Source organism: Ceratotherium simum, chromosome 38 (assembly GCF_057802395.1).
Source record: "Ceratotherium simum simum isolate JZ-2026a chromosome 38, ASM5780239v1, whole genome shotgun sequence".
In the NCBI taxonomy this organism is placed as follows: Eukaryota; Metazoa; Chordata; class Mammalia; order Perissodactyla; family Rhinocerotidae; genus Ceratotherium; species Ceratotherium simum.
The window spans coordinates 5856340-5881970 of NC_141937.1; the positions used below are offsets into that span (position 1 = coordinate 5856340).

The 25631-nt window shown below is 43.8% G+C and overlaps 1 protein-coding gene across 1 annotated transcript in view; it reads left to right on the forward strand.

Moving 5' to 3' along the window:
- The window catches only part of LOC106803542 (uncharacterized), a 59269-nt gene that overhangs the window by 9317 nt on the left and 24321 nt on the right, over positions 1-25631 (forward strand). The window contains exon 2 of the mRNA XM_087424958.1: positions 2722-2916. Coding sequence (XP_087281084.1) covers positions 2722-2916 — 195 coding nt within the window. The remainder of the gene's footprint in view (positions 1-2721; positions 2917-25631) is intronic.

The window sequence follows — 25631 nt, forward strand, 5'->3', positions numbered from 1 at the left end:
AATTTCTTAAAACAACAACAACAACAAAAATACAACTTAAAAACCAGTAATCCAGTCTAGCCTTTTACTCATTTCACCCCTGTACAGTATTGCACAAAGACATGAAAACCAGGGCAGATCAAATTTGGAGCCTACCAGCCTTGGCTACTTGCCTTCAAGGAATGTTTATGCCTTTTAAACAGTTGCTGTCATTTAGCTTTTTTACAGCCTTCTTTCCACCATTTTGGTGTCCACCACCGATTTTTCCAGTGAACAATGTAGCACACATTGTTGGGTTTTCTTGATTGTTAAAACCAGTTGATAGAGAAAATGAGGAATAAGACTTATGTAATCCTCAATTTTAAGCGTAATTCATCTACAGAATCTTTCAGTCTTCCTAAACTATGTGAATGGAATTTGTTTGCATAAATCTGTTTCCACCAAAGGCTTCTAAACTGTGAACTAATTACATGATCTGATTTTGGAGCTTTTCCAAAGATAATCTCTGAATTAGTTATCTTTTGTTTTTCTTTTATGTGTCATGTTGCTTTTTCACATTTCATTAGGTATCAAAACCAAGAGAGACAAAGTACAAGCTATTTATATTTTATCAAGTCTCAATATAATGGAAAATATTTTATCCCAGTTAGATCTACAGAAGATTAGGTGGTTCCTAAACCAATGTTTTGGCAGGAAACAAAAGTAAAAATAATTAGGGGCAGCAATATCTTAAAACACTTTTTAAAAATAATCCTGAGGACAGTTATTTTGCTGAATTCGATTTTCATTTTTAATAGAAATGAACGTTTGTGTGAATACATGTTGATGTACATTTGTATGTATGCACAGATGTACAAGGAGGTGTGGTTAGATGGAGTGTTGGATGTTATGTCGGAAGCATGAATCCAAGCTCTGTCCCATCACTTACTGCTTGTTTGACAATAGGGAAGTCACCTACTGTCTCTGAACCTCAATTTTCTCATCTGTAATTAGGGCTACCAATGCTTGTCAAATCCATTTCAAGGGCTTGTCATAGAAATCAAAGGAGGTAGTGTATGTGAAACTTTATTAATTATGTGTATAGGGTCCTAATAACATGTAGTGATGAGTGACATAATTATACCAATAACTCAATATAAGATTTGGGTCAACTTATTTAACTTTCTGTGCCTTATTTACTCATGTCTGAAGTGGGATTATAATACTCATGGGGATAGAAGTGATATTGCAGTGTAACATTGAGGACAGATATATTCGTTATGACTCCTTTGTCTTGTTTAAGGAAGACAAACTCAACTTGAAATAGTTTAAGAGAAAGAAAAAAGTGTTTATTGAAAGTCTCAAGGAACCATGGAAAAAAGCAACTGAGCCTCAAAAACCACTGGAGCCAGAACTTCAAATGTTAACAAGACGTTCTCTTTTATCACTGCGTATTGTTTTTATTTTCTCAAACTTCCTGCACATGACTGGACACACCGACACCAGCAACTCCTGCACCCCACACCTCACAATTTTGCTATAAGAAGAAAAAAAAAAACTTGACTAAAATCACCCACCTCCTTGCCCCAAGCCTGATGCCAATTGAAAAGGCCCAGAAAAAGACTACTCTGCTCAGGTCGAGTCAGGGTCCCTGGATGGGAGCAAGTCATTGGTAGCCCTACTTGAACCAGATGTTACGATGAGAGAGGAACAGTTTTCTCCAAGAAGGGAGGTGATGTCCCCAGAAATGAGGAAAGGTCTGAGGCCATCCGAGCAATAAATGCCCACCCAAAAGCAGAGGGCTGGCCCACGCCGTGGCCTTCTTTCTGCGCCTCTCTAGCAAAGGTCACCTTAGGCTAATGGTAACATTCTCTGTCAAGTGGGACAAACGAAACCTACTCCTGCCGTATATGATTGATGTGAGGAACAAATTACAGAATAGATTTAAAGGTGTCTTTAAGAGTTTAAAGTGCTATACCAAGAAAAGGTGAATTAAGTTATTCTAGTTCTCTCTCTGCATTCGGTCAGCACCTGTACCCTAAACTGTTTCAGTTTATAATCTTATGCAAGTACAGAACCAAGGATTAAAACCACACTCTCATTCTATTTTGTTAGGAAGTGGCACTATTTCAGAGTTTATTCTTAGTTAAAATTTTATTCATCTCCTGTAAAATCATGCATGCAATTTACTTGGGGCTATCACTGAAATGTTTTCAATTAGAAAAATGTAAATTACAAAATGCATTATTTATAATGTACACATAGTTGACTATGTTTTAGAGTGTCACCTAAAGAAACAACAGAACAACAACACGAATATAGATTCGTTGATGCTACACTAGTTTAAATGTCCTACCTATTCCATTTAGGTCTATGTGCAGAGCTTTTCCATTCCTGAACAGTTTTCTCTGGGGACTCTTGTCTGCTATGGAACCTGTTCTGTTTGGCAATGGCTGTACCCATCATATGGAATTATTTGTGACCCTGTGACGGGGACTTACATCGCGTACTTCAGTTACTTCAGTGTGTCCTCTAGACCCGTCTTCTCTGCGTTAGCTTATGTGGGTACTGTCTACTGGGAATGTATCTCCATTTAGTTCTCACTTCTCATCATGGGATATGTCCATCCATCATGGTCTTCAAGACTGGGTTGAACCTTACTGCTCTGGGGTAAATACCTAACCCACTGGCCCTCTTTCTTTAAGAGTGCTTCTTTATTTTGGGTAAATTTGTGATCCAAGCATACCCACTGGCACATCTCAGGCAGTTTTGTGCATCGTCTCAAGTTGCTACATGTGTATGTTTACCAAAAGTAAAACCTAAGCGAGACCAAATCTCTTTGCAGGAGGAGTACAGCGACCTTCAGTGCTGCCAGAAGAAAAGTATTTGGCACATCGTTGTAAAAGTAGGACGCACAGCAGAAAAACTTAGCCAACTTCATCTCTGCCCCATTCCCAGGTGAGCCTCTTACCTGGTTGGGAGCTGGGGGCGGGAACTGGAATAGGTTTGCCCTGGCCTTTGTCCCTCTGGGCCTGGGACATGGGACCATGATAGGATGGAGCACCTCCTGCCAGTGGTTGCAATGGGAGAGCTAGAGGATAAATGCTTAAAATAATATTCTGGAGTGAGGGCCAAGGTCATGGCCAGCAAGTGTGTCCAAACCGTGTCATAAATTAAAGTAACTATTGGAAAACTGGGAGCTGAATTACGGAGCCAAAACGAGTGGTGCTGAGCCACAGAGCATTCCAGGAGCTACAAGAGTGAGGAAGCGCGACAGGTCACACTGTCGAAGGTCAGCTAGGCGCTCTGCTCACAGGCTCGCTGAGTCCAGGAGGGTTGCAGGCCCACAGGCACAGACACGGTAAGCAAAAGCATGCTTGCTCATTTACTAGATCATTCCATACGCTCCCAGGGATTCCCCACGTTAATTCTGATCTCTAAAGCTCTTCACAGATGGGCAGGAAGTTCTATTCTTTGGTTATTCTAATCCCAAACAAACCATGACACATGCAGAGCCAATTTCAGGTTTAATCACGTTACCTTTATCCAAATAGAAATCAATCCCCATTTTTGTGCAGCCCTACAGAACATCCAGTGTGCAGGCGCCTTGAGTGCAGAGAAAAACCCTGCCGTCAGAGGTGCTCAGGCAGCAATAGAGTCAACACTGTATGTACAAATGTTTGTGATTGCTCGCTTGCTCTGTGCATGTGTGGAGGGGGCGGGATGGGATGCTATTTTATGACAGTTTCCATACTTTATCTAACTATCCATACACTTCCTCCACTTCCCTCCTCTTCCTGTGGGGACTTTTTCGTACATGCCCAATGCCATAAGATTCCAAAGGAAATATGAGCACTTTATGATGATCTAAATCAGCATCCAATTGCAAGGCCAGGCTTTTTGTTACAAATTCAATCATATCATAAAAACTAACCATACTCCTTAAAAAAGAAAATTTTTCAACCCGCAAGTAAAATCTAATCGCTTCTACAATGCCGTGATCTGTAACTACATACTTGTCTCAGACAACGGCAAAACTATCTTGGTGCCTGTTACTCAGACACTAAATTGTTTAAATTTTAAAACATTTCTGTTTTAAACAGAATGTTTAAACATTTTTCTGACAGAAAAATCAAACATGTATAGCTAGCCGAAGTTTGCGCATATTAGTTATTCCAACCGTTTGGTGATTGAATAAATCTTCCTCTGTTTTTCGGCTTTGAAATGCTGATGTACCCTTTTCTCCACAAGTTCCGGGGGAAAGGTCTCTCTCTCTCTCCTCTGCTCTTTTTTCCTCCTTTCCTCCCTCCCACTGCCGGAGGCAAAGGAAGGAAGGAAAGGGATGGAGCCCACCTCCCTCACCACCTGAACCTTACCGCCTGAACTATGTAATTGGATGGAGACCCACCTTGGCGCCAGGAGATGGAAGGGATCCAGGTGGTCCATGAATAATCCAGAGTTGACTATAATTTTCATTCTCTGAGCTTTCTAATGGGAATATAAAAAAGTTTTGGACTCTGGAGGACAAGAAAACAAGAAAAAGCGCTTTTTATAAAAAAGCCTTCCTTATTCACAACCTCACTGCCCATCCAGTGAAATTGATCACTTTTGTAAAGCCTTGCATTTTCTGGTAGGAAAGTTCTGGCTGAGGATTGTACTCCCTTCTTTGTATCCAAGGATTTATATGTGTTATTTCTCTTAACATTAATTCTCTTTCTATCAAAATTTGAGTGTGTCACTAAAAATGGTTGGAAGCACAAGATTCTTTTCTATCCAGTGACCAGAGGAGAGGAGTCACTCCTTTCAGATGGTACCTAGCACGCTTGGGATAAAATAACATCAAGGGAGAGCATCGACTCCCCTTCCAGGCTTGTCATTTTGGAGAGAGAATCGTGAGGTGATGAGGAGGTAACAAAAGACACACAGCAGCACCTAAAACAAGGGGAGCTAAAGCAGTCCCTCGGGCACTGGCCACCGAGGCTGCCATGGGGGGTGGATTACCCCGATTACCATGGACACCCGAGTTCTCTCCAGGCTTCAAAGGCCGTGTTATTTTGAATGAACACCCACTTCGGTGTCCAGAGAAGAGGAAGACATACTCGTCTGATGGATGATCAGAGTTTATTGTAATTTTCTTTTGGGAGGTGGAGCAGCAGCCGAAGAGATAGGGAGGGAGGGAAATTTCTTGGAATGCTAAGCACACTGTATATGCTGATTAGAGACCAGCATTCTAGTCCTTGTTTTGCCACTAAATAGCTGTGACTTTGGACACATCCCTCCTGCTCTCTGGGTTTCATGTGTCTTACTTTTACAACAGGTGAACGCAGTTATAGTTTCTCTAACATCTTTTTAGGCTCCAACATTCTGTAATTACAGCAACCAATGCCAACAAGAATGTTGTTAAGATTATTATGTGAGCAATGAATTCTCAAATGTGAATTAAAAACGGAACTCTATGGCACTTTAAGCATGACTTTAGTATTACTTCATCAAGTAACCTCTAGAAATATCCTGAGATTGAGCCTTAATAACAAACCAATAAATCCCAGACAGCAGGGGAAACATCCTATTATATGAAAAACCTGGCAATTTGGGGAGCTGACTGATTTTTATCTTAATTAGGAGAACAATAATTTATTGAGCACTTGCTGTGCCAGACATTGTGTTAAACCCATTTCCTCATTTCATCTTCGAAATAATCGTGTGAAGTTATTAGTATACCCATTTTACAGATGAGGAAACTAAGTTTCAGAGAGAATAAGTAAATTTACCCATATACACAGCTCAGACTCAAGGCTATGTCGCTCTGACTCCGTACTAATATTCCTCAATATACTACTCTATTGCTCCCTAATTAGGAAATCACAAAAACCTGTGGTAATAATAATACTAGCAACACTTCCTTAAGTGTAGGAACTTTGTTTTGATCACAGATTATCTCTTGTGCTTACAACAAGGTCTGCACGAAGTTGGTTCTCTGAAGAGAACTGAAAATTTGTTAAATGGAAAGTAACCATCCATTTGCTGACAAGGTTCTGTCTTCTTGGTGTTACTGTCTCTAGAACAGTGCTGTCTGATAGAAATTTCTTTGGTGATAGAAATGTTCCTTATCTGCCTTGTCCACTTGGTAACCACGTTTGGCTATTGAGCACTTGAAATGTGGCTATTCTGGTGAAGAATTAAATATCAAATTTTATTTACTTTTAATGAGTTTAATTTTAAATAGTCACATGTGGCTAGTGGCTACCATATTGGACAGTGCAAGTCTAGGGTAAAATATGGGTAAAATGCTTGACACACAGTAAGAACCTGGGTTTACCATGGAGAAAACAGAGACTTGAGAGTAAATATCTTGTCCCAAGGCTCATGAACTGGAAAGGATAGAACCATGATTCAATCCTGAGTTTTTCTGATATAACCCAAACTTATACTTTCTCCCCTACCTTCCTGTAAAACATTACAGAAAAAAAAATCACAAATCTTGGGCTCAAGAAGCCCCAAAACAGGAGCATCAAAGGATCATTTCCACAGTTTGGAATGGCTTCACATGGAGAACATGATTGTCCTTGAGAAATGGGAATTCATTGTCTTTTGACAAAAGTTCATCAAATAAGAAACTTATCAGGACCAAACGAATGTTTGCAACCCAACATTGGTGCTTAGCACTACTGTTACAGTGAGCTAACAGTGCACTCACATTCAGTTGATCTGAGTTGTAAGAATTAAACAGCGGTAGTAACAGACATGCAGGATGGTGATACTCATTGTGCACAGGATAAGTGAGTGATCTGTGTGGGGCCGCATATTACCGCAGTTGCTCTAAAATAGTATTTCTCAACCTTTTTCATTGTCATCTCCCTAATGTGCCTTTTCAGACATCTTTTCCTAATTGCCCTCTGCCATGAAGCTTTACTACCACAGATATACTGTTTATTTATTTATGTACTGTCTGTATATTTGTGCTTTATCTATAAAAAAAATGTGCTTTTTTGCTCCCCAAGAATCAATTTTCATCGCCTTGTAGGGGGGAAGGGATGATAACACCTTGGCTGGGAATTTTCTAGAATGGATGAACTCTTCGTGGCCTGAAGGGAAGCAAAGTGGAAAAGGCATGGGCTCCAGTCAGGCCAGCTTTAGTTTTAGTCTTAGTCCTGACTCTGCCTCTTAGGCAAACTGTTTAATCTCTTTAAGCCTCTGTTTTGCTCATGTGTAAAATGGGGATAAAAATATTCCTTCCTCCCTTGGGCTGTTGTGAGGGTTACATGAAGTAATGAATGTTCATCAATAGCTTATGGGATGCATTAGGTGCTCTCTAGATGTTGTCTAGTTTTATTATTTTTATTAACAAAAACACATTCTGGCAATGCAGCCAGTTTTCAAATCTCTTGTTTTCTGGAAGTTGCCATTTGGATTCTTTCACTTTAAGAGAGGACTTTACAATGTCTAGGAACAGCTATTTCCTTCAAGGTGAAGGTTCTTAAGAAATCACTGTTCAGAAAGATACAGGATGCTTCCTCATCCAGCTCAAGTCAAATCTTCCAAACACTTATTAGGGCCCTTCAGAGCTGATGAGAGACTGAAATCAAGGCAGCATTTGCCTAATATAAAATATGCACAGTAACACTATCTTAATTAGATGTACATGTCTCTGAAGATATAAATAAATGCTTCCTTTTTGATATGTCTGATTTAATAGCCTAATAACAGGGGAATGTTGCTGAAATATAATTCAGGGGGTGAGAGAGAAATTAATAAACTCAAATATTTAAAGCTCAACAGCAATTAACAACCCATTTAAAACAAATTTCTGAATTTTAATTTTATTTATCTTTATCCAACCAGGACTGAGCCTGGGGTTCATCATTATTCATTTTCAGACCTAACAGGGTGCTCTGCCCTTTCCTTGGGAGGCACTTTCAGATTCCATTACACAGGGGCAGCAGACCGTGATGCCAGCGGTGGCTGAGAGTGGAAATTCAGAAGTCCCACCTGAGTTGCCACAGGCCCAGTGTTTCTCATTTTCCCCTTTTACAATTTTGGCTTCTCTCATTTCCTTGGAAACTTGGATTTTAATTTTTGTGCTGCATGTTTAGCTACACACATACGCCCATACACAAAACGAGAATGCCTTTGTCTTTAGGGTCCCCAGGCATCAAGGAATGTCCGCGTCAATGACTTCTGGTCAGCTAGGGCAGAAACCTGAGTTCTGACCTCCTTCATGCACATACGGAGGGGATATGAAAGTGAGTCTCCAGCTTGTGTGCCTAGAAATCATCCTAAATGCACTCCGCCTGGGATGAGGGAGGGGTGTGGAGGGCTCAGCACGTGGCATTGTCCCCATTTGTACCTGTGTCTGGTGGGACAAAGATGGGGAAGAACTAGGGGTGGGGTGGGAGAGAGGGCATGTTAGCAAACATGTGGTGGAGACCTAAAAGATGCTCAACCTAGTCTGGGGGTGCTGGAAGCACACAGGGTTGGAGAGAGCTAAGCAAGCCAAGCATCCTTTCTTTGACAATAGTTTCTTATGTAGAAACCCGGTAGGGGGCAACTGAAAAGAAAGGGAGTGGAGAAAGAAGAGCCACATGGTGCGAGGTCAAATGAAGAGCGTAACACAAGTTTGCCCTTCTGTGTATGCAGAGGTTCAGGATGAGGATGCCCTCCATACAGCCCCTCATTGCAAGGGCTGCACCTTCTGCCAGAGAAGCGGCCGTCGTTGGCCGGTCCCTCTTGCACTGCTTTATTAGGAGATTTCTCCACCCAGAATCTGTGGGGAAGGCAGGGGACAGGACCGTCCGTGTGTTGGCCGAGAGTGAGTACAACAGTGGAACAGCCAGAGCTGCCAGGAGCACTGCATTGTGCTTTGGGGGCACCTCCTAGAATCAGAGGGTGGGCCAGCAGGCGGGAGTCCCTGAAATCATAGGCTCTCCATCTAAGGTGGTGGATTCGTTTCCTAGGGCTGCTGTAACAAATTATCACAACTTGGTGGTTTAAAACAACAGAAATCTAGTCTCGAACAGTTCTGGAGGGCAGAAATCCAAAGTCAAGGTGTCATCAGGGCTGTGCTTCCTCCAGAGGTTCTAAGAGAGGTTTCATTCCTTGCCTCTTCCAGCTTCTGGGGGCTGCAGGCTTTCCTTGGCTGTGACCGCATCACTCCAATCTCTGCCGCCGTCTTCACATGACCTTCCGCTCTTCTGTCTCTCCTCTGTGTGTCTTATAAGGATACCTGTCATTGGATTTAGGGCCCACCCGGGTACTCCAAAGTGATCTCAACTCAAGATCCTTAATTTAATTACATCTGCAAAGACTCTTTTTCCAAATAAGATCACATTCACAGCTTCTTGGGGTTAAGACATGGACATGTCTTTTGGAGGGCCACTATTCAACACACTACTGATGGTAAATAGGAGAGGGGGAATACTCATTGTCTGACGTGGAATTCATGCATCTTTCCTGTTATGTTAATGTTTGTTAATTTTCTTTTAATTAATTTTTTTTTTTTTTTTGCTACATAATGGCCAGTATATTTCTGGGGGAGGATTGTGCCAGTCAGTTGGGCTGCTCCAGAGAGAGATGCCCAGGTTTCTCAGTGGGGGTTTGAACGCAAGGAATAAGATACTCCAAAGGGTGCCTAGACCAGTCATATCATAGGTTCCATTTGTCCCATCTTAACACTGAAGCTTGAGGCATGATGTTTCCTTTGAGGAGCTGTGGGATAGGCAAGAAGATGAGGAGATGAGACCACCCACTAGAGCCAGCAGGTCTGGAATGGTGCCGAAGCTCGCCAGCTGATCCTCAGTGAGCAAGGCCCCCAGCAGTTTCAGGCAGGAGACGAGTGATGGGGCCCAAAGGTAAATTAGTGGATTATAATAAGTAGATGGAGTGGGGAATCCAGGAAGGGTATATTAAATTTATATTAGGTAAGCTTCTGCTTTTTCAAGCAACCTTAAGTGATAAAGAATATTTGACAGCTACTGGGGTAGCTCAGAGAGTTTACAGAAGAGCTGAACAATCCACTTCAAGAACCAACACAGAATCCAGAGCAGATGCTGTCATTGGACACTGCCATTTTCTAGAACTCTGTCATTAATGTACTGTTGCTCCCCTGACATCTGGTCTTTCTCCACTTTCAAGTTTCACATTCCCAAGGAAGAATTTAGCCCCAATCACGTGTGAGAATAATCAGCCATGGTGTAGGCATGGCAGCTGTGAGCTGGAGAAGTCACCCCAACTGGGGTCTGCGACAGGTGGGCAGGGGGTGGCCAAAGGGTGCAAGGCCTCGGTGGCTGGACTAGGGTTGGGTGGGGCCCGAGAGCAGGAGCAAAGAAGCAGACTTGGGGGTGGCCTAGCTCAGAGCAGTGGATTTCAAACCATTTTGTCTAAGGATCTCTTTACATGCTTAAAATTTATTGAGAATCCCAAAGAGACGCAAGTGGCCTATATCAATCAATATTGGCCTTACTAGCAATTAAACCTGAGACTTTTTAAGACACAGGAACACAAGCACGCATGCCAGTAGTTGTCAGAGTGATGATGTCACCACACCTCAGGCAGTCTCTGGAGACTCCACTGTATATACCTGAGAGTAAGCGGGAAGAAGGTCATAACATCTTAGTGTTATTATGAAAGAAGTTCTGACTTTGGAGACCTCTGGAAGGGCCTTGGATCCCGCTTGCCCTGATGCACCCTGATGCACTTGGGGAACTGCTGCATGGTGGTTCAGAACATGGGCTACACAGCAAGACTCCCAAGTTTGGAACCTGGCTCTGCCACAACTGATTCAGCAAGTTTCTTACCCTCTCAGTGCCTCTGTGTCCTCGTCTGAAAGTAGGGGAGCGATGGGGCCTCCTCACGGGGCTGTAGGGAGGATTAGAAGGGCGTCCGGCACTGGCATGTAGTCACAGTGTTCTGGCTCTGATGAGGCACAGGGCAGCACGGCTGCCGGGACAGCTGGCCATACAGGCAACCCTGGCGCACCAGATCCAGGTCTGATGGGCAGGACAGGAGCCTGAGAACTGGCCTTGGGACCCAGACTCAACATTGGGGCTTCTAGCTCCCTAGGGGGTCTGGTGCTAAATTCCCCCACTGGGAGGAGGCTCAGCCCTGGCCCTGAGACTGAGTGAGCTGGGGTGTGCCGTGGGGCCTCAGTGGGCTTTGTTCTCAGGAGCGAATGAAGTAACAGCCCGTGGAGATGAGATGCGGTCTGATATCTCAAAGACAATTCTCAAAAAAATATCTTTTTATGGTATCCATGACTTGTATTGCTAAGACACATATTTCTCTGCATCAATCAATAAAAATGTGAAATTGGGCTAATTTATGAATATTTCATATATAACAAATCTAAGTTTTTAATGCTCAAAAAAATGATAAAAAGTCTGTCAATATGTCTCTGACCTCCTGGATCCCTCTCAGGGCGTCACTTGTAGGCACTTTCTGCCACCAGCCTGTGCTTGTATCACCCCAGCCTCTTAACCCCAGGTCCAGTCGCCCAAGGACACAGGACTCGAGCTTCATTCCCGTGAGAACCAGGCGCCTGGATAGTCCATGGGGGGTTACCCTGAGGTTGTGGCTGCAGGACAAACCAACCAACAGATCCAGTGGAAGGGGCTGGGGAGTGGATGCTGGAGGAGCTCACACACACACAAATGACATGAAACAGCACACTCAGGTGGCCACGTGGACTTCCCTAAAAAACTGCCCTTGATATGACTATGTGATTCGTACTTGAAGAATAACTACAGCAAAATGAGGATGGAAAGAGAAGAATGTATTTCACAAGTGCTGGGTCAAGGAGCAATCCCTACGTGATCAGTCCATCCTCCCAAACCACACCAGGATTCGCGGCCTGAGGTCCCAGCAGCACCTGCCAGTCTTACAGTCCCCTGCTTTGGCTCCTCCTCCTCCTGGGCCCTCACTCTGCGCCCTCCCCACAGGCTCTCTGGTTTCCTCCTTCAAAGGGACAATTTTCAGTTTGGGGCCATTCTTAGTCCTTATTGCCCCAATACTGTGGGGCAATTATTTATTGAGTAGTAGCAGCACTTCCAACCCGGCGATGCCCACAGGGCAGCCCTCAGTTGCACTTCACTGCTTCACCGGCCTTTTATTTACTTCGTAGAGTTTCTATCCCCAGCTTTCACCAAGAGCCAGCCCAGAGCCACTGGCTCACCCTCATAGTCACAAAAGCTGAAGGAGGTGTGGAGGCCATCTCTTTCACCCTCTTAGTTTACAGCTGAGGACACAGGCTGGAGGAGTTCAGGAGTTAGTCAAGACTGCGTGGAGAACAAGGAAGGCATTTCAGAGCCTTGTGACCCTGTGCCTGGAAGTGAGGCTCCGTGACTCTCCTCTCTCTTCATGTGCCTTTTGTTCAACTGCGGCCCTTTGGACAGATAGAAAAGATCCATTTCCAGTTTTTTTTTTTGTGAGGAAGATCAGCCCTGAGCTAACATCCATGCCAATCCTCCTCTTTTTGCTGAGGAAGATTGGCCCTGGGCTAACATCTGTGCCCATCTTCCTCCACTTTATATGGGACTCTGCCACAGCATGGCTCGACAAGCAGTTCGTTGGTGCGCGCCCGGGACCCGAACCTGCAAACCCAAGGCTGCCGAAGCAGAGCGTGTGCACTTAACCGCTTGCGCCGCCGGGCCAGCCCCCATTTCCAGTTGGGTAAAATGCTTGTCAACTCCAGAGAGACAGAGCCTTACCTAAATAAACAGGGAAGTCAATATGTTTGAAACGACATTAACGGTATTTGTACTCTTGTAACACGAGCTGGCTTCTCTCTCCTGTTCTCCTAAGTCTCATTCCTGGGAATACGTGCTCGACGGTTCTCTGAAGCCTAAGATGTCAGCTGATAAGGGATTCGGGAGATTTGTGTAATAATAAGGGACTCTTGAAGGCCAAAGAGTTCTCAACACTCAAAGGAACGAAGTTATGAAAGTGGAAAATTAAACTCACTGCTACTAAATTCCACTGAGCCCCCCCAGGCCCATAATTGTGCTGTGTTTGGTATGTGGGCCCAGCCAGGACTCGGCTGACTTCCCAGATCACACCACTGCTTGAGCACCTGGCAGAGAGGCTTACTGTACTGCCAAGAGGCACAGAATGTCAGGGCTCTCCTCACCTTGGTTACTCTTGTCACCTGGGACCAGAGAGATGAAGTGATTTTCTTTGGGTCACACAGCTTACGAGTGGCAGAGCCAGAGCCTTGAGAAGTTCCTGGTGTCTCAGTCCAGTGCTCTTTTTATTAATGGACCCTGCTCCTCGGTGCACACTGCTGCTGGCAGACAAAACTAGCTTTGACCTTGGATCTCAATGGCAAAGGTCATGAATCAGTACTTAGGGGACATCACCCACTCTGGTGCAGCCCTTTGTGACACAGGGACTCAAAGCCACACATCTGCTCCTGTCATCTCCTTGTTCAAAATTCTTCCGGGCTTGCCCTGCCCATTCGTGTTTCTCATCCTGGACTACACATAAGGGAGGTCTTCCTGAAGTACTGGTTTTAAATTTCTAGGGGAAAAAGACCCCATCATTGTTTTTTACTTCAGTTAGGAAAAGAAACAAAATTTATTTGACTTTTGAGGATAATACCGGAACTCTGGCTCTTTCAAGCTATTGCTTCCCAAAATGGGGAACTGAGTTTAGTGTCCTTTAACAATGGGGCTATTAAAGGGGAAGTTTAAGGAGCCCCAAAACAGGATCAAACCTTAGCTCATGATGGCCTGCAAGGTCCTTCACGATTTGACTCCTACCTACACGTCCAGACTCCTCTTCCTCTACCCTAAGGACGCAAGGCCATACTGAATCACTTGGGATTTCCCAGACACACTGTGCACTCGTCCCCCATGTGCCTGCTCACATGGTGCCCTCAGCTCAGGGTGTTTCAACCTGGCCACTGTTGACATTTGGGGCTGGATGAGTCTTTGTTTGGAGGGGCTCTTCATACATTGTAGCAGCATCCCTAGCTGGCCTCTACCCCACTAGAGGCCAGTAACACCCCCAAGTCGTCACAATCAAAAATGTCTCCAGACATTGCCAAATGTCCCCTGGGGAGCAAAATGGCACCCGTTTGATAACCACTGATGTAACAGGAATGGACTTCTTGACACTCATTTGTCTAGCAAACTTTCTCATCTTTCATGCCTCAACTCAAACATCATCTCCACCTTGAAGCCTTCTGGAACTGCCCCAGGCAGAACTAGATGTCTTCTCTCTGCTGATCCTGAACCTTAGAGATTTGCACCCCTATTTGGTGTTTATGCTATGGCAGTGTAATTGTTTGTCTCCTCTCTGCACCAATTAGACCGTGAACTCTTAGAGGTCAAGGATTATGCCTCCAAATCTATATTCTTAAATCCTGAGCACTTAGCACAATATCTGACCCATAGAAGGAGTTGAAGAAATGTTGACTGAATGGACGATCTGCCGTTCTAGGCTGGTACTTTCTGGTGACGACTCCTCCAGGAAGCATCCCAATTGTCCTCTCTTCTAAGATCTCCTATGAAACTCAGCCATGGGCATAATCACAGCCTCACTACGTCACTCGATTCTTGCTTGAAAAATAACTTTGCCAAAGGAATAATCCAGATTTTGTTAATAGTCATAATAATAGTAGTATTAGCCCCATGATAGCAGCTGCTGCCATTTGAGGGTCGTCTCCGTGTTCTGCCAGCTGTTTTCACTTTAATTACTAAAATTATAACATTTCTGTGAGTTACATCTTATTATTCCCTTTTACATGTGAGAAAACAGGCTCTGAGAGTTTAATTTGCAAATTCAGCATCCTGGTGGCCCTAGGATTAGATCCAAGGTAGGTTGACTCCAAACCTCAATCACTGACCTGTCTTTGGTTTCCAAATGTTTATTCTTAAGAGTGATTCTCAAAAAGCAGTCATAAGAAATCTCAACAGCCTCAGTGCACCAGATGAATGGGTTATTGGTGCTCTGCTGTAATCTGTGTCACTTCTTATCACTGCAGTGAACATCTGATTCTATCAAAATACAGAAAAAAATCATTTTGATGCTGCATTTGCATATCCAAAGATTGGAGGATGGTTTGTATAATCAAATTATGTAGAGTTGTAAAAAGGGGGCATCATTTAAATAGCTTACAAAATTACTTTGAAGATGCACACTAAAATCTAAAGAACTCATTGCCTCCAAGATCTTTACAAAAAGTTAAATGCTAATTGATTATGACAGCTTTGTCTTTATCACTGGCATCATTCTCCATTTCTACTTCGTCAATATCACAGCTCCAATATCACTCTATCCTATATTCCTCCTCCAGCCACACTCATACCATGCTATAATAACAGATGGAATTCATGCACGACTGGCTTTTTCCCCCTCTCCCCGTAGTTGATCAAAAGGAGCAGCCTGGGAAAAAAACTGAAATTTGCTGAAATTCTGATTTCTTTCAGCAGTTTTATAGATTTTATAACTTATCTTTTATTGACTATGCAAGGTCTCTGGTCCCCAGCATCTGTTTGTTGCATCTGGGGAGAAAGATAAATTCCCTTTTTTATGCCACTGAACCAAATTTAAGAGACAGACAAACACACAGGTCTTAATACAAGAGGACAGCAGCACATCCCTCTTCCTTGTGCTGGCTATCTTTCCTGGTCCTGTGTGGACAGGATGGGAGGAGGAGGAGATGCCTTCTAGCCTGCGTGGTTTGCCAGCTTAGGGGTGAAGGCACCAAAGACCCACTGATCAGGCTAAGAGTAGGTGCTCCCCCCAGACAGGGCACCTGGGGACAGTTGGTTATGAGCTCAAGCTTTTGGGAGGCTGCTATGTATACATAAAAAAAAAATACCCTACACATCATTTACAATTTCTCAGACTTAAAGAATTGTGCCTGGTCACCCAGAGACATGATTATACATCACGGAACTTCATTATAATAATGGCTCCAGTACTCCAACTTCTTTAAAACCTCAGCTGTTCGATTCAGCCTCTTCAGCTCCATAACTGTTTATAAGATTAATAGACTCTGATGCATAATTGACTCTCCCATCGGGAGAAGAAAACAGAGAGCATCTAATCCTAGCCCTCGCAAAAGTAACACTGCCATAATAAGATGGTGTCTGTACATGTGGACAGGTTAATGTGGGAGAGAGAATGCAGGTGGGTGGAGGAGTCAGCCCTGGAGAAGGTCTGGGAGGGTCACCGGTGTTCTCCTTTCATAGACCCTTGACTGGACAGTGTGAAAAATAAACTCGTTGCAGGGCTCATGGGGTGGGATCCAGCTCGGCAGCAGGGACCAAAGCCTGAGCCGGGAAGAGGCAACAAGGAGGACGCGGTCCCAACACAGAAGGGAGTGGAAGGAAAGAGAAGTGGGTCCACAGAGGCCCAGCCCAGGGGCTTCCAGTTTGGTGGCAGGGGAGCCCAGAGGGAGAATGATGCCTTGGGCTCCTCATTCCCCTTCTGGGGTCACAGGATGTTGCAGCAGGACCTGCAGGAGGACCCCCTCCTGTAGTTGCACAGGAATCCTGCTTTCAAAGCAAGTAAGAGCTGGTAAGGATGGCAGGGCAGGTCTCCCTAAGTGCTGAGGAACTCGCAGCGGGGCCTTCACCAGTGTGGGCCCTGGAGAGTCAGGAAACACTTCTTGAAGGAGTTGAAGGTCAAAGGAAATGAGGTCCTTGGGTGAGTGGGTGGGGGAGGAAGCCACCATGACACAAGGGGAAGGGCAGGAGCCACGCTCAGAGGCGGGAGAGCTGACTCGCCAGGGGTGGGAAGGAGATGCGCCTGGACCAAGGAGGGCTGGGATCCGCCAGAATAGGGACAGCCGTGATGCCTGATCACTGTCTAAGTTCTCGACTTGCATCCGGTGCAGCCCGTCAAGCACAGGTGGTCGTATTGAACAGTCACTCAGCCACTTGTTGATGGCTCGAATAAAGGAAGGAGGTCTCACTAAAAGATGGAAATAGGAAGCAGAATTTTCATTGCTAGCCTATCTTGGCTCTGCTTGTCTAACTGTGCCTCTTCTCTTGGCTTATTTTAATGTTCCAGAAAGAGCCTGTGTGGCTTGCAGTCTTACTGAAGAAAAATAAAAATTTAGAAAAGCAGAGTACGTAATGAGAAGAGATCGAAACGGAGAGAGGGCCTTATTTTCTACTCCTGAGTGGTGAGGGTTTCACACAAAAAGGACCTTGCTCTGTTGTTTGAGAGAAAAGTCTGGATTGATCGTTCACTCATCGATTTGTGCTCCTCTCTCTTTGCCTTAAATAACTGCTTTTTAGCTGGACATCTGCAGCATCTGCTTCTCCCCCAGCGCCTGGAAAGCCCAAAGTGGGTTGCAAAGATAAGTCTTATCTCTGCCTTGGGTTTCCTCTTAACTGACCACCGAATGACCCCAGGGGTGAAGAAGGAAGGTCAGGCCCAGATTCACGTGGCCATAATCCACACGTTTGCCTGGTGAAAACCTGGTGCAAAGGAATAAAGCCACAACACGGACTCGTAAGCTTCATTGTTATTTAGACATGACCTTGCTCTTTTGTTCATCTCTCGGAGACATGGCATACTTTTAAAAGTGCATTTTACGTCACAGATTTAAAAGTCTACATACTCACAGTTAGATCCTTGACATAAAGACCCCCCTCCCTGCCATGTGAGCTCTACGTATAATCCTTCCTATCCTTTTCAGGGAAAAAGAAGGAGGGGCTGACAACAGAGAGGCCCAGTATCAGTTTATTGACTTCTAAGAACTGTTAACCTTTTGCAGAGAAGGAGAAAAACCCCTCATTGTATCTAGGGCCTGCGGGGTGCTAATTTGACATGGCAATGAGATAAAAGTTCATCTCCCACTGCTGTCAGCCTCACCGGATCGGAATGCCATCTACTTAGCATAGGAGTCAAACAATTCCCTGGCAATAGATTGCTTTCCACTTGTAGGTCTACTAAATAAATAGAAAAGTAATTAACAGTGCTCTATGGCAGATGTATCAGATGGAATTTCATTAGAGCAGAAGAACTGAGAGAATCGAGAAGTCATTTTGTGTCCCATGGTCTGGTGAAGCTCTCATGCTGTCTTTCTTTGGGATGGACATGTTATTTCTGCTTCTCTTCAAGAAGAGAAATTTCTGAATTTCCTATTATATCTTCACTTTGATGAACGGAGAAAGAAAAAAGAAAAGAAAAATCTTAAGTGCCTGAAATTAGTTAAAAAAAAAAGTCTTCTCATTTTTTCAATTTGATTATTTTTGTCCTGAAATCTGAGGGTAATTATCTCTCTTTTGTTGTATTTTTTCTTTTCTTTTCTTTCTTTCTTTTTTTCCCTCAATTCTTAAATATCTGAATTTTGAAATACTAACTGTCTTATTATTATTTCCCCCCCGACCTTTGGAAAATAAGTGGCATTATGTCATTTATAACAGCAGGAAGAAATGAAACTGCATTGGAAGGAAATTTATGCTCAGTTGGAAAAAGAAAAGATGTTTAAGGCATTTATTTTTAACCAGCTTTTAAAAAATATATCTGAAAGTACTAAATTCAATTTCACATGTCCAGAATGGTATAACCTAATTTTAGCATATTAATTAACAATAAAAGTAGTGTTTTGCCTCATACAAAGAAATAAAATAATTAACTTACCGAGGAAATGATTTTACTTCGAGAGGGTAATGAATGACGTTGAGTAGCAGTAACACAAAGGTTTTGCGAAGCAGCTCTGGCTGTGGAGCCTGTTTGGAATTCTTTGTTAAATACCAGTTTTCTCCGTTGCCAAATATTACCTGTCTTGACCCAGACCAAACCACACACACTTCAGCGAGGCCGGCCGGTGTTCCTCAGAAGGAATGCCGAGTGGAGGGGAGGCAGGAATTTGACGACTTTCAAGGACAAGCTGAGTGTCCAAACGCTCCCGGAGTCAGTAAACACTAAGGTGCCTTCTACCTGTGGAAGAAATTCCAACGTTGTTGTATTTTACATATTTGGACCTTTGAACTTGGAATATTTTGTCACACTTCACATAGCTTCATTCCCAGGGGGGAAAAAGCTAGTCTTTCAAGTGGTTATTATAAAGCTAAGTGCATAAATATGCATGAGAGGTCATTATTACCACAAGATGATACTTAAAAGGTTCAAGTGTCTCTTACTAAGATTTTTCAACTTGTTCAGTGACAGGAAATCAAAGTCTCCAGTTTTTCGTTGCTGAACTTTGATTGTTCTTTCAAAGTTTTCAAGAAAATGGTTTCAGAGCTCTCACTGGCATTCATTTATTCATTCATTCATTGGACAGATAATTAATGAGATATTACACGTGTCCATGTTTTATCCAGAAGGCCATATTTAAAGCATGGTAGCCAGGTCTCTGAAGGTTGAGTCATGGAATTCCCAGATTTTAGAGCCGGCACTAAGGCACAGAGAAGCTAAGTGACTTGTCCCACGTCACCTCGTGTCAAGACTGGAAATCAGACCTGACCCCAGGCCAGGCCTCTGACCCGTGAGTCAGGGTCTTTGGAAGGTTTGAGGGCCCAAAGTATAGGGTCATCCTGGGATCCACAATAATGAAGAGTTGCATTTTGACCCATTTCTTGCTTCCAGAACTTGATATTTCAATGGAGAAATTTTATATAGTGTTATCAGAACCTTAAAGGCTGTTAAACATGACATTCCCATTCAGAATTGACTTCAGTTCACCCCACAGTTGCAGCAAATTCCCTCCTGGAGAAGATGACACGTTCATCTTTAAGATTAATTCTCCATGCGGCCCTGTTCTCCATGGGGAAAGGAGAAAAGGCAACGGAAAATAAAATGGAGCCAGGGTGAGGAAACAGCTCCTACCTGCAGCCTCGTTTTTTCTCTCTCTGGGTGGGAATACACCTCAAGTAGTCTGTGGGGTCTGATGATGTTTTTAGTCCCAAATTAACAAAGAAAAAGCAATTTACAAAAGCAATCTTTTCTTAAGTTCTTGCTCCTGGGCTCCCAATCTCTGATTTACAGACCAAATCTTTGGAAAGGGGTGCAGGTGGATTCCAGGGTGAGAGCATGCGCTCTCCCAGGCACTGATTCACAGCATGAGGGAAGCACCTGTGGTATTTCACACTAGGCTCTCCCTGAATCCGGAGGCTGATCTTGCTTAAGGATGTTGCAGTAAAAGAGAACCCTGTGAGAGACAGATGCAGCTCTTTAAAACTCGGGGCTGAACTGCGAGTGAGAGCTCGCTCCATCCACAGAGCTCTCAAAAGAAGTGTTGCCTCTGCAGTCTTCCTTTGGAAAGCTCGCCAAGGTTGGATCTCCTGCGCTCTCATTTGTTGTTACCCAAAGCTGACACATTTCAAATTGATTTCTGTTCTTCTTCATCTCTTAGCCAATCATGTGGCCATGGAGATTACTGGAAAGAGCGTGCACTGTGAGGACAATGTGGGTTTGAATCTCTGCTCCTCCACTTAGTAGCTGTGGGAACTCGGGCACATGACCTAACTTCTCTGAGACTCAGTTTCCTCATCTGAAAACTAGAAGTAATCCTCCTCACTCGGCTCCCAGGGGATCACGGTTAGAGGAGATGACGCACAGTGGGTCGGGTCCTGGAAGGTGCTCAAACAAGACCCACCTCCACCCTCAGCCTTCCAGAGTTCTTCCCAAGGGAAGAAGTCTTGGGTTGTGTTAGAACTCGCCTTGCTCATCCCCAAATGCCCAATAATCACTTATCTTATTTGCAAATCATTTCTGTACATCCCTTTATTGTTTTAAAATTTTCTTTTTTTGTTATTTTAACATTTATTAAAGCTGCCAATTTTTATAACAAATTTTCTGTTCATATTGTTTTCCTCCGCTTATATTGTGATTTGAGTTTCAAAAGGACACGCTTTTTCTTTTTCAACTCCCTTATCAATTCAGTATTTTACCCACCTTAGAAGCTCAAGAAGTTTGCTGACAGACTCACAAAATGATCAAAACATCCCAAACCCAAGCTTTTTCTTTCATTTTAAATTTCTCACATTGTCTTCCCCAAACCCTGGAATTGCAGGGTCAGGTGGGACCTCTGAGGTCACCAATGTCCCCTCTCTTCTAGGCCTGGGTGGGCCACAGGAATAATCAATGCTAGAAAAATGTAGACCTATGGAGACATGGAGTGACCCCTGAAACAGCTCCAGCCAGACCCCTGGACATACTGCTTTGAGAAGGATAGATGCCTACCATGTGGATGTGGGGATTTCTCCAGAATGGTTTTTCACTGTACTCTGGGCTACCCCTAATCCTTTTGGGAAATAATGTCACAGTTCCCTGGAAACCAGTGTGTACTTTCTGTTTGTGATTCTGCGTACATTTACTTTTATCTAAATTTTTTGCTCAGAATCTTGGTTCAGCTGTTGACCTTACACTCTTTCACAAACGACTTGCAAACATGTACGTATGTAAATATCAATATCAGATTGGGTTAGTTTCACCCTGGACTTATATTTATTTATTCACATTTTACAAAGTAAACATTTCCTCATCTGCCCACCCTTCCATCCTACCGTGAGTTTTGAGTTATTCATTCAACCAATGTGTGCTGAGCTCCTCGGAGGCGCCAGGCTCTGGGCTAAACCCCCCCGCCTCTTAGCTCATGGCTAATTCTTGGCTCTCCGTCTTCCTTTTCATCCCTCAGGAGTCCTTCTTGTTCCTGCGCTCCGAGGCGCCCACGCAGAATATAATATCCCATGACAGGATGTCTTCCCCTGTGCAAACCAAAATAGTGCTGGCCTTCGTGCCGCTCTGTTCCTTTCTAAACTTGTCCAGACATAACGTCTGGTCTCACCTCGCACACGTTGGTCACTTTACGGAGCGCATCGTGAAGTACTGTTACAGATCTAAGTTGACTTTTTTGGCTCCTCTGTTTGTAAGCTTTGAATCCATTCATATTTTTTCTCCTCACCACTATTTGAACTACGTCCCTGGTGGGAAGTCAGATGCTTGTGTTTGTCAATCCGTTTTCCTTCTGCTAACAAAGATGTTAAAGAAACTTTACCCAGGCTTGGAAAAGGGACTCAATTACATTCTAGGAAAGTGACAATTTAGGTAGTCTCGTCTCACAGAGTGGAATCTCTTAAAAAAATTTAGAGCTAGATGAGACTTTAGAAATAGCCTGGTCTGATCCCTTTCTTTTATGGATTGAGAAATCGAGGTTCCGAGCAGCCACGTGACTTGCCCAGACTCTTGTGAGGAGTGTGCCTGAGTCAGGATTAGAATCCTGGCCTCTTGACTCATTTTAGTTTGAAGGTCTTTTTTTTAAATTAAAAATATATATGTAAGGGGCCGGCCCTGTGGCTTAGCGGATAAGTGCGCACGCTCCACTACTGGCGGCCTGGGTTTGGATCCCAGGCGTGCACTGATGCACCGCTTGTCTAGCCATGCTGAGGCGGCATCCCACATACAACAACTAGAAGGATGTGCAACTATGACATACAACTATCTACTGGGGCTTTGGGGAGCAAAAGGGAAAAAAAGGAGGAGGATTGGCAATAGATGTTAGCTCAGGGCCCATCTTCCTCAGCAAAAAGAGGAAGATTGGCCTGGATGTTAGCTCAGGACTGATCTTCCCCACACTCACACATAAATATATATATATATATGTAAAAGAAAGAACCAAAATAACTTCGAATGTAGCATCAAATCAAACACATTTCCAGTGCTCTGTGGCACTGGAACATACAATTTCATCCCAGGCATCTTGAATCTTTGATTAGCATTATTCACTTCCTCGGGGACCCCATCAGCTCACACTGATTCAGTTGCCCTCCTAAACCAACAGACCCCCAGGTCTCCCTTCCCAGCATTTATTAATCTCTTACAATCATGCCCTGTCTGCATTCGTTTCTCATTGGCAGCCACCCCTGCTAATGTTGCCTGACTGGCTCTGTTTGCCTTGATAGGGATTATGTTTCATTTTTGGAAGACTCTAATTGTTAGAAAGTTTTCCTTCTAATCAAACAAACTCTGCCTTCCTCTTACTGTCTTCACTGGGCCTATTTTGCTCTGTGTCCTTCAAAGGGACTTGGCTTGCAGGCCAGCAGTATGCTGGGACTGACCAAAGTGGGGAGTTTATCCTCAGGAGGGTCCCCCTGCCCCTCCTCCTCCTGCTGCTTGATGGTGGCGGTCCTAGTCCCCCGACCTCCCTCCTTTTGGTCCCTCACTTTATTTGCATTTTTCCCGGAAGCTTTATCATTAACAACCCAAGTAGACTGTCCTCCCAGCTTTTTCTTAATGCTTTCTCTAGGACATGACCTCCAGTGTTGCCCTCCAGTCTCCTGGACCTTCGTTGTGCTGAGTTTGCTGTCCCCAAGTCTGGAGTGCATAGGGTAAATGGCTTGCCCCACCCTGCTCAGCCCCATCGGTTTGGGGCTGATGCTCAGACACGTAGGCCTCAGTTCTGTCCTCTGAAGTGGCACAGGGTACATGTAATCCCTGCTGGTATTTTAAGAGTATGATCTTATCCCTCTTGCGTGGCTCTGTGCCCTCTCCTATGCACTCTTGTAAAGAATGGAAATAAATGCTTGCATCTGTAGAGGTGGTGTCTGACCTGTGCATAGACCAGGCAGCATTTTCCTGCCTTGGCTGGAATATTCTATTTTCCTCAGTGCAGACTCTCTATCTTGTGTGGCAGCACGGTCACACCCGGAGCTTCTGGTCAACCAAATACATCCACCGTCTTCCCTCTTGTATGAATTGCTCCTCAGCCTGGGCTCTGTTTTTCTCTACTTATGTCCCTTATTTATCTTCAAACTCTTGTGTATCCTGTTAATTTTTACTTGGATTCATTATTCTAGTCAATTGATATCTTTTGGAATCCTGGTTCTTCTTTGTGCCTTTACAGTTCCTCCAAGCTTTTGTTGTGCACAAGTTTAATATGTGAGTATTTTGTGCTTCAAAAGCACAGATAAAAGTAGAGGTACGGGGAGCCAGCCCAGTGGCGTAGCAGTTGGGTTTGCATGCTCCGCTTTGGCGGCCCGGGGTTCACAGGTTCGGATCCTGGGCATGGACCTACGCACTGCTTATATAGCCATGCTGTGGCAGGTGTCCCACATATAAAATAGAGGAAGATGGGCACAGATGTTAGCTCAGGGCCAATCTTCCTCAGGAAAAGGAGGAGGATTGGCAACGAAGGATAGCTCAGGGCTAATCTTCCTCACTAAAAAAAAAAAAAAAAAATAGGAGTGCAAACTCACAATCCTGAAACAGCTTTACATGTACACTGGGGTCCAGCTAATAAGTAAGTGGATGGTAGATGGTGGGAGCCGGGTATCTCACTGTTGAGACAGGAAAGTTAAAAGATACACAAAGGGAGAGGTTACTAGATTAGAGTCAGAGACATCAGCATGGGCTCATGTTTAGCTTAGTATAGATGCAGACAGATGGATACAACAATAATTATAGATATGTGTATGCATGAATTAGTATACATACACATATTTCTAGCTCTGTGTGCTGAGAGGACCTAGAAGCAGGAACATTCCAGTAGCATCAAGCATGTCCGGGGCCCACATGTCAGTTTCTAAATGCAATTCTCCAATGAAAGGAACCAGGGCTCCTTGGAGAAATGGCTCACTTTAGGACTGCATCAGGGGCAGTACAAGATGAGTCTGGAGCATCTTGTAGTAGCAAAAAGTGAGGAAGTGCTCCAATAACATAAGGACGGGGCATGTCAGAGGACACAAGAGCCTGAAAAAGCTCTCGGTGGCCAATTTGTAACGATTGGAGCAAAAAAGTAAATGACATAGAACTGTACTATAACTCAAAGTATAAAATAAATCTACGAGTCCACGTTGACATAAATTCATGACTGAATAAATATATAATGGGAGTGAAGGGACGAATATTCCTTATAGAAGACTTCCAAATAATTTACATGTAATTAGTGATAGACACTTCTCCCCTCTAACCTTCTGCCCTTGGATGTGGCTAGGCTTAGTGACTTGCTTCCAGAGAGTAGAGTATGGAAGAGGGGGGAAAATTAACTTTATGCTGGGCAAACCTGTTGAACACCACCTTGGTTAGGTGTCATCCTTGATATGTCACATGGATAGTGTGCACCCTCATGTGATATGATGAGAAAGGCACTTTATTTCTGTGATCTTCACCCCAAAACCCATTAACTGCAGTCTATTCATGAGAAAAACATCAGAAAAAACAAAATTGAGGGACATTCTACAAAATAGCTGACAGTAGTCCTCAAAACTGTCCAGCCATCAAAAACATGGAAAGACTGAGAAACTGTCACAGAGCAGAGGAGACTAAGGAAGAAACGTGATAATGAAATGGTACTATATTTGCAACTTTTCTGTATATCTAAAATTATTCCTCCTCCCAAATTATTGATTCTATGATATTCTACTAGTGACCTCTTGCCAGTTGGTATCAGTCCAATAATCAGCACTCTTCACTGAATCAGACCGACCACAAATCTCCCTCCTCTTGGGCTAGATGGTCCAGACTAGACTTCTTTTAGTTGTTGAAGCTGGATCTTTAGCACCAATGTCTTTTCCACCACAGGTCATGGGGGTCTCTAGTTCCAGAACCTTCTACTTCCAAGGCTATTGTATTCCACTGGGCTTATCCAGACCAAGTCCAGCCATTACTATTTGTTTTTTTGGTAGGAAATGTCTACTTAGAAATCCACTAGTATTTAAAGCTAAACATATCTAAATACAAGACCCACATTAAGTTTCCCTTGTACTGTAATCTTTTCC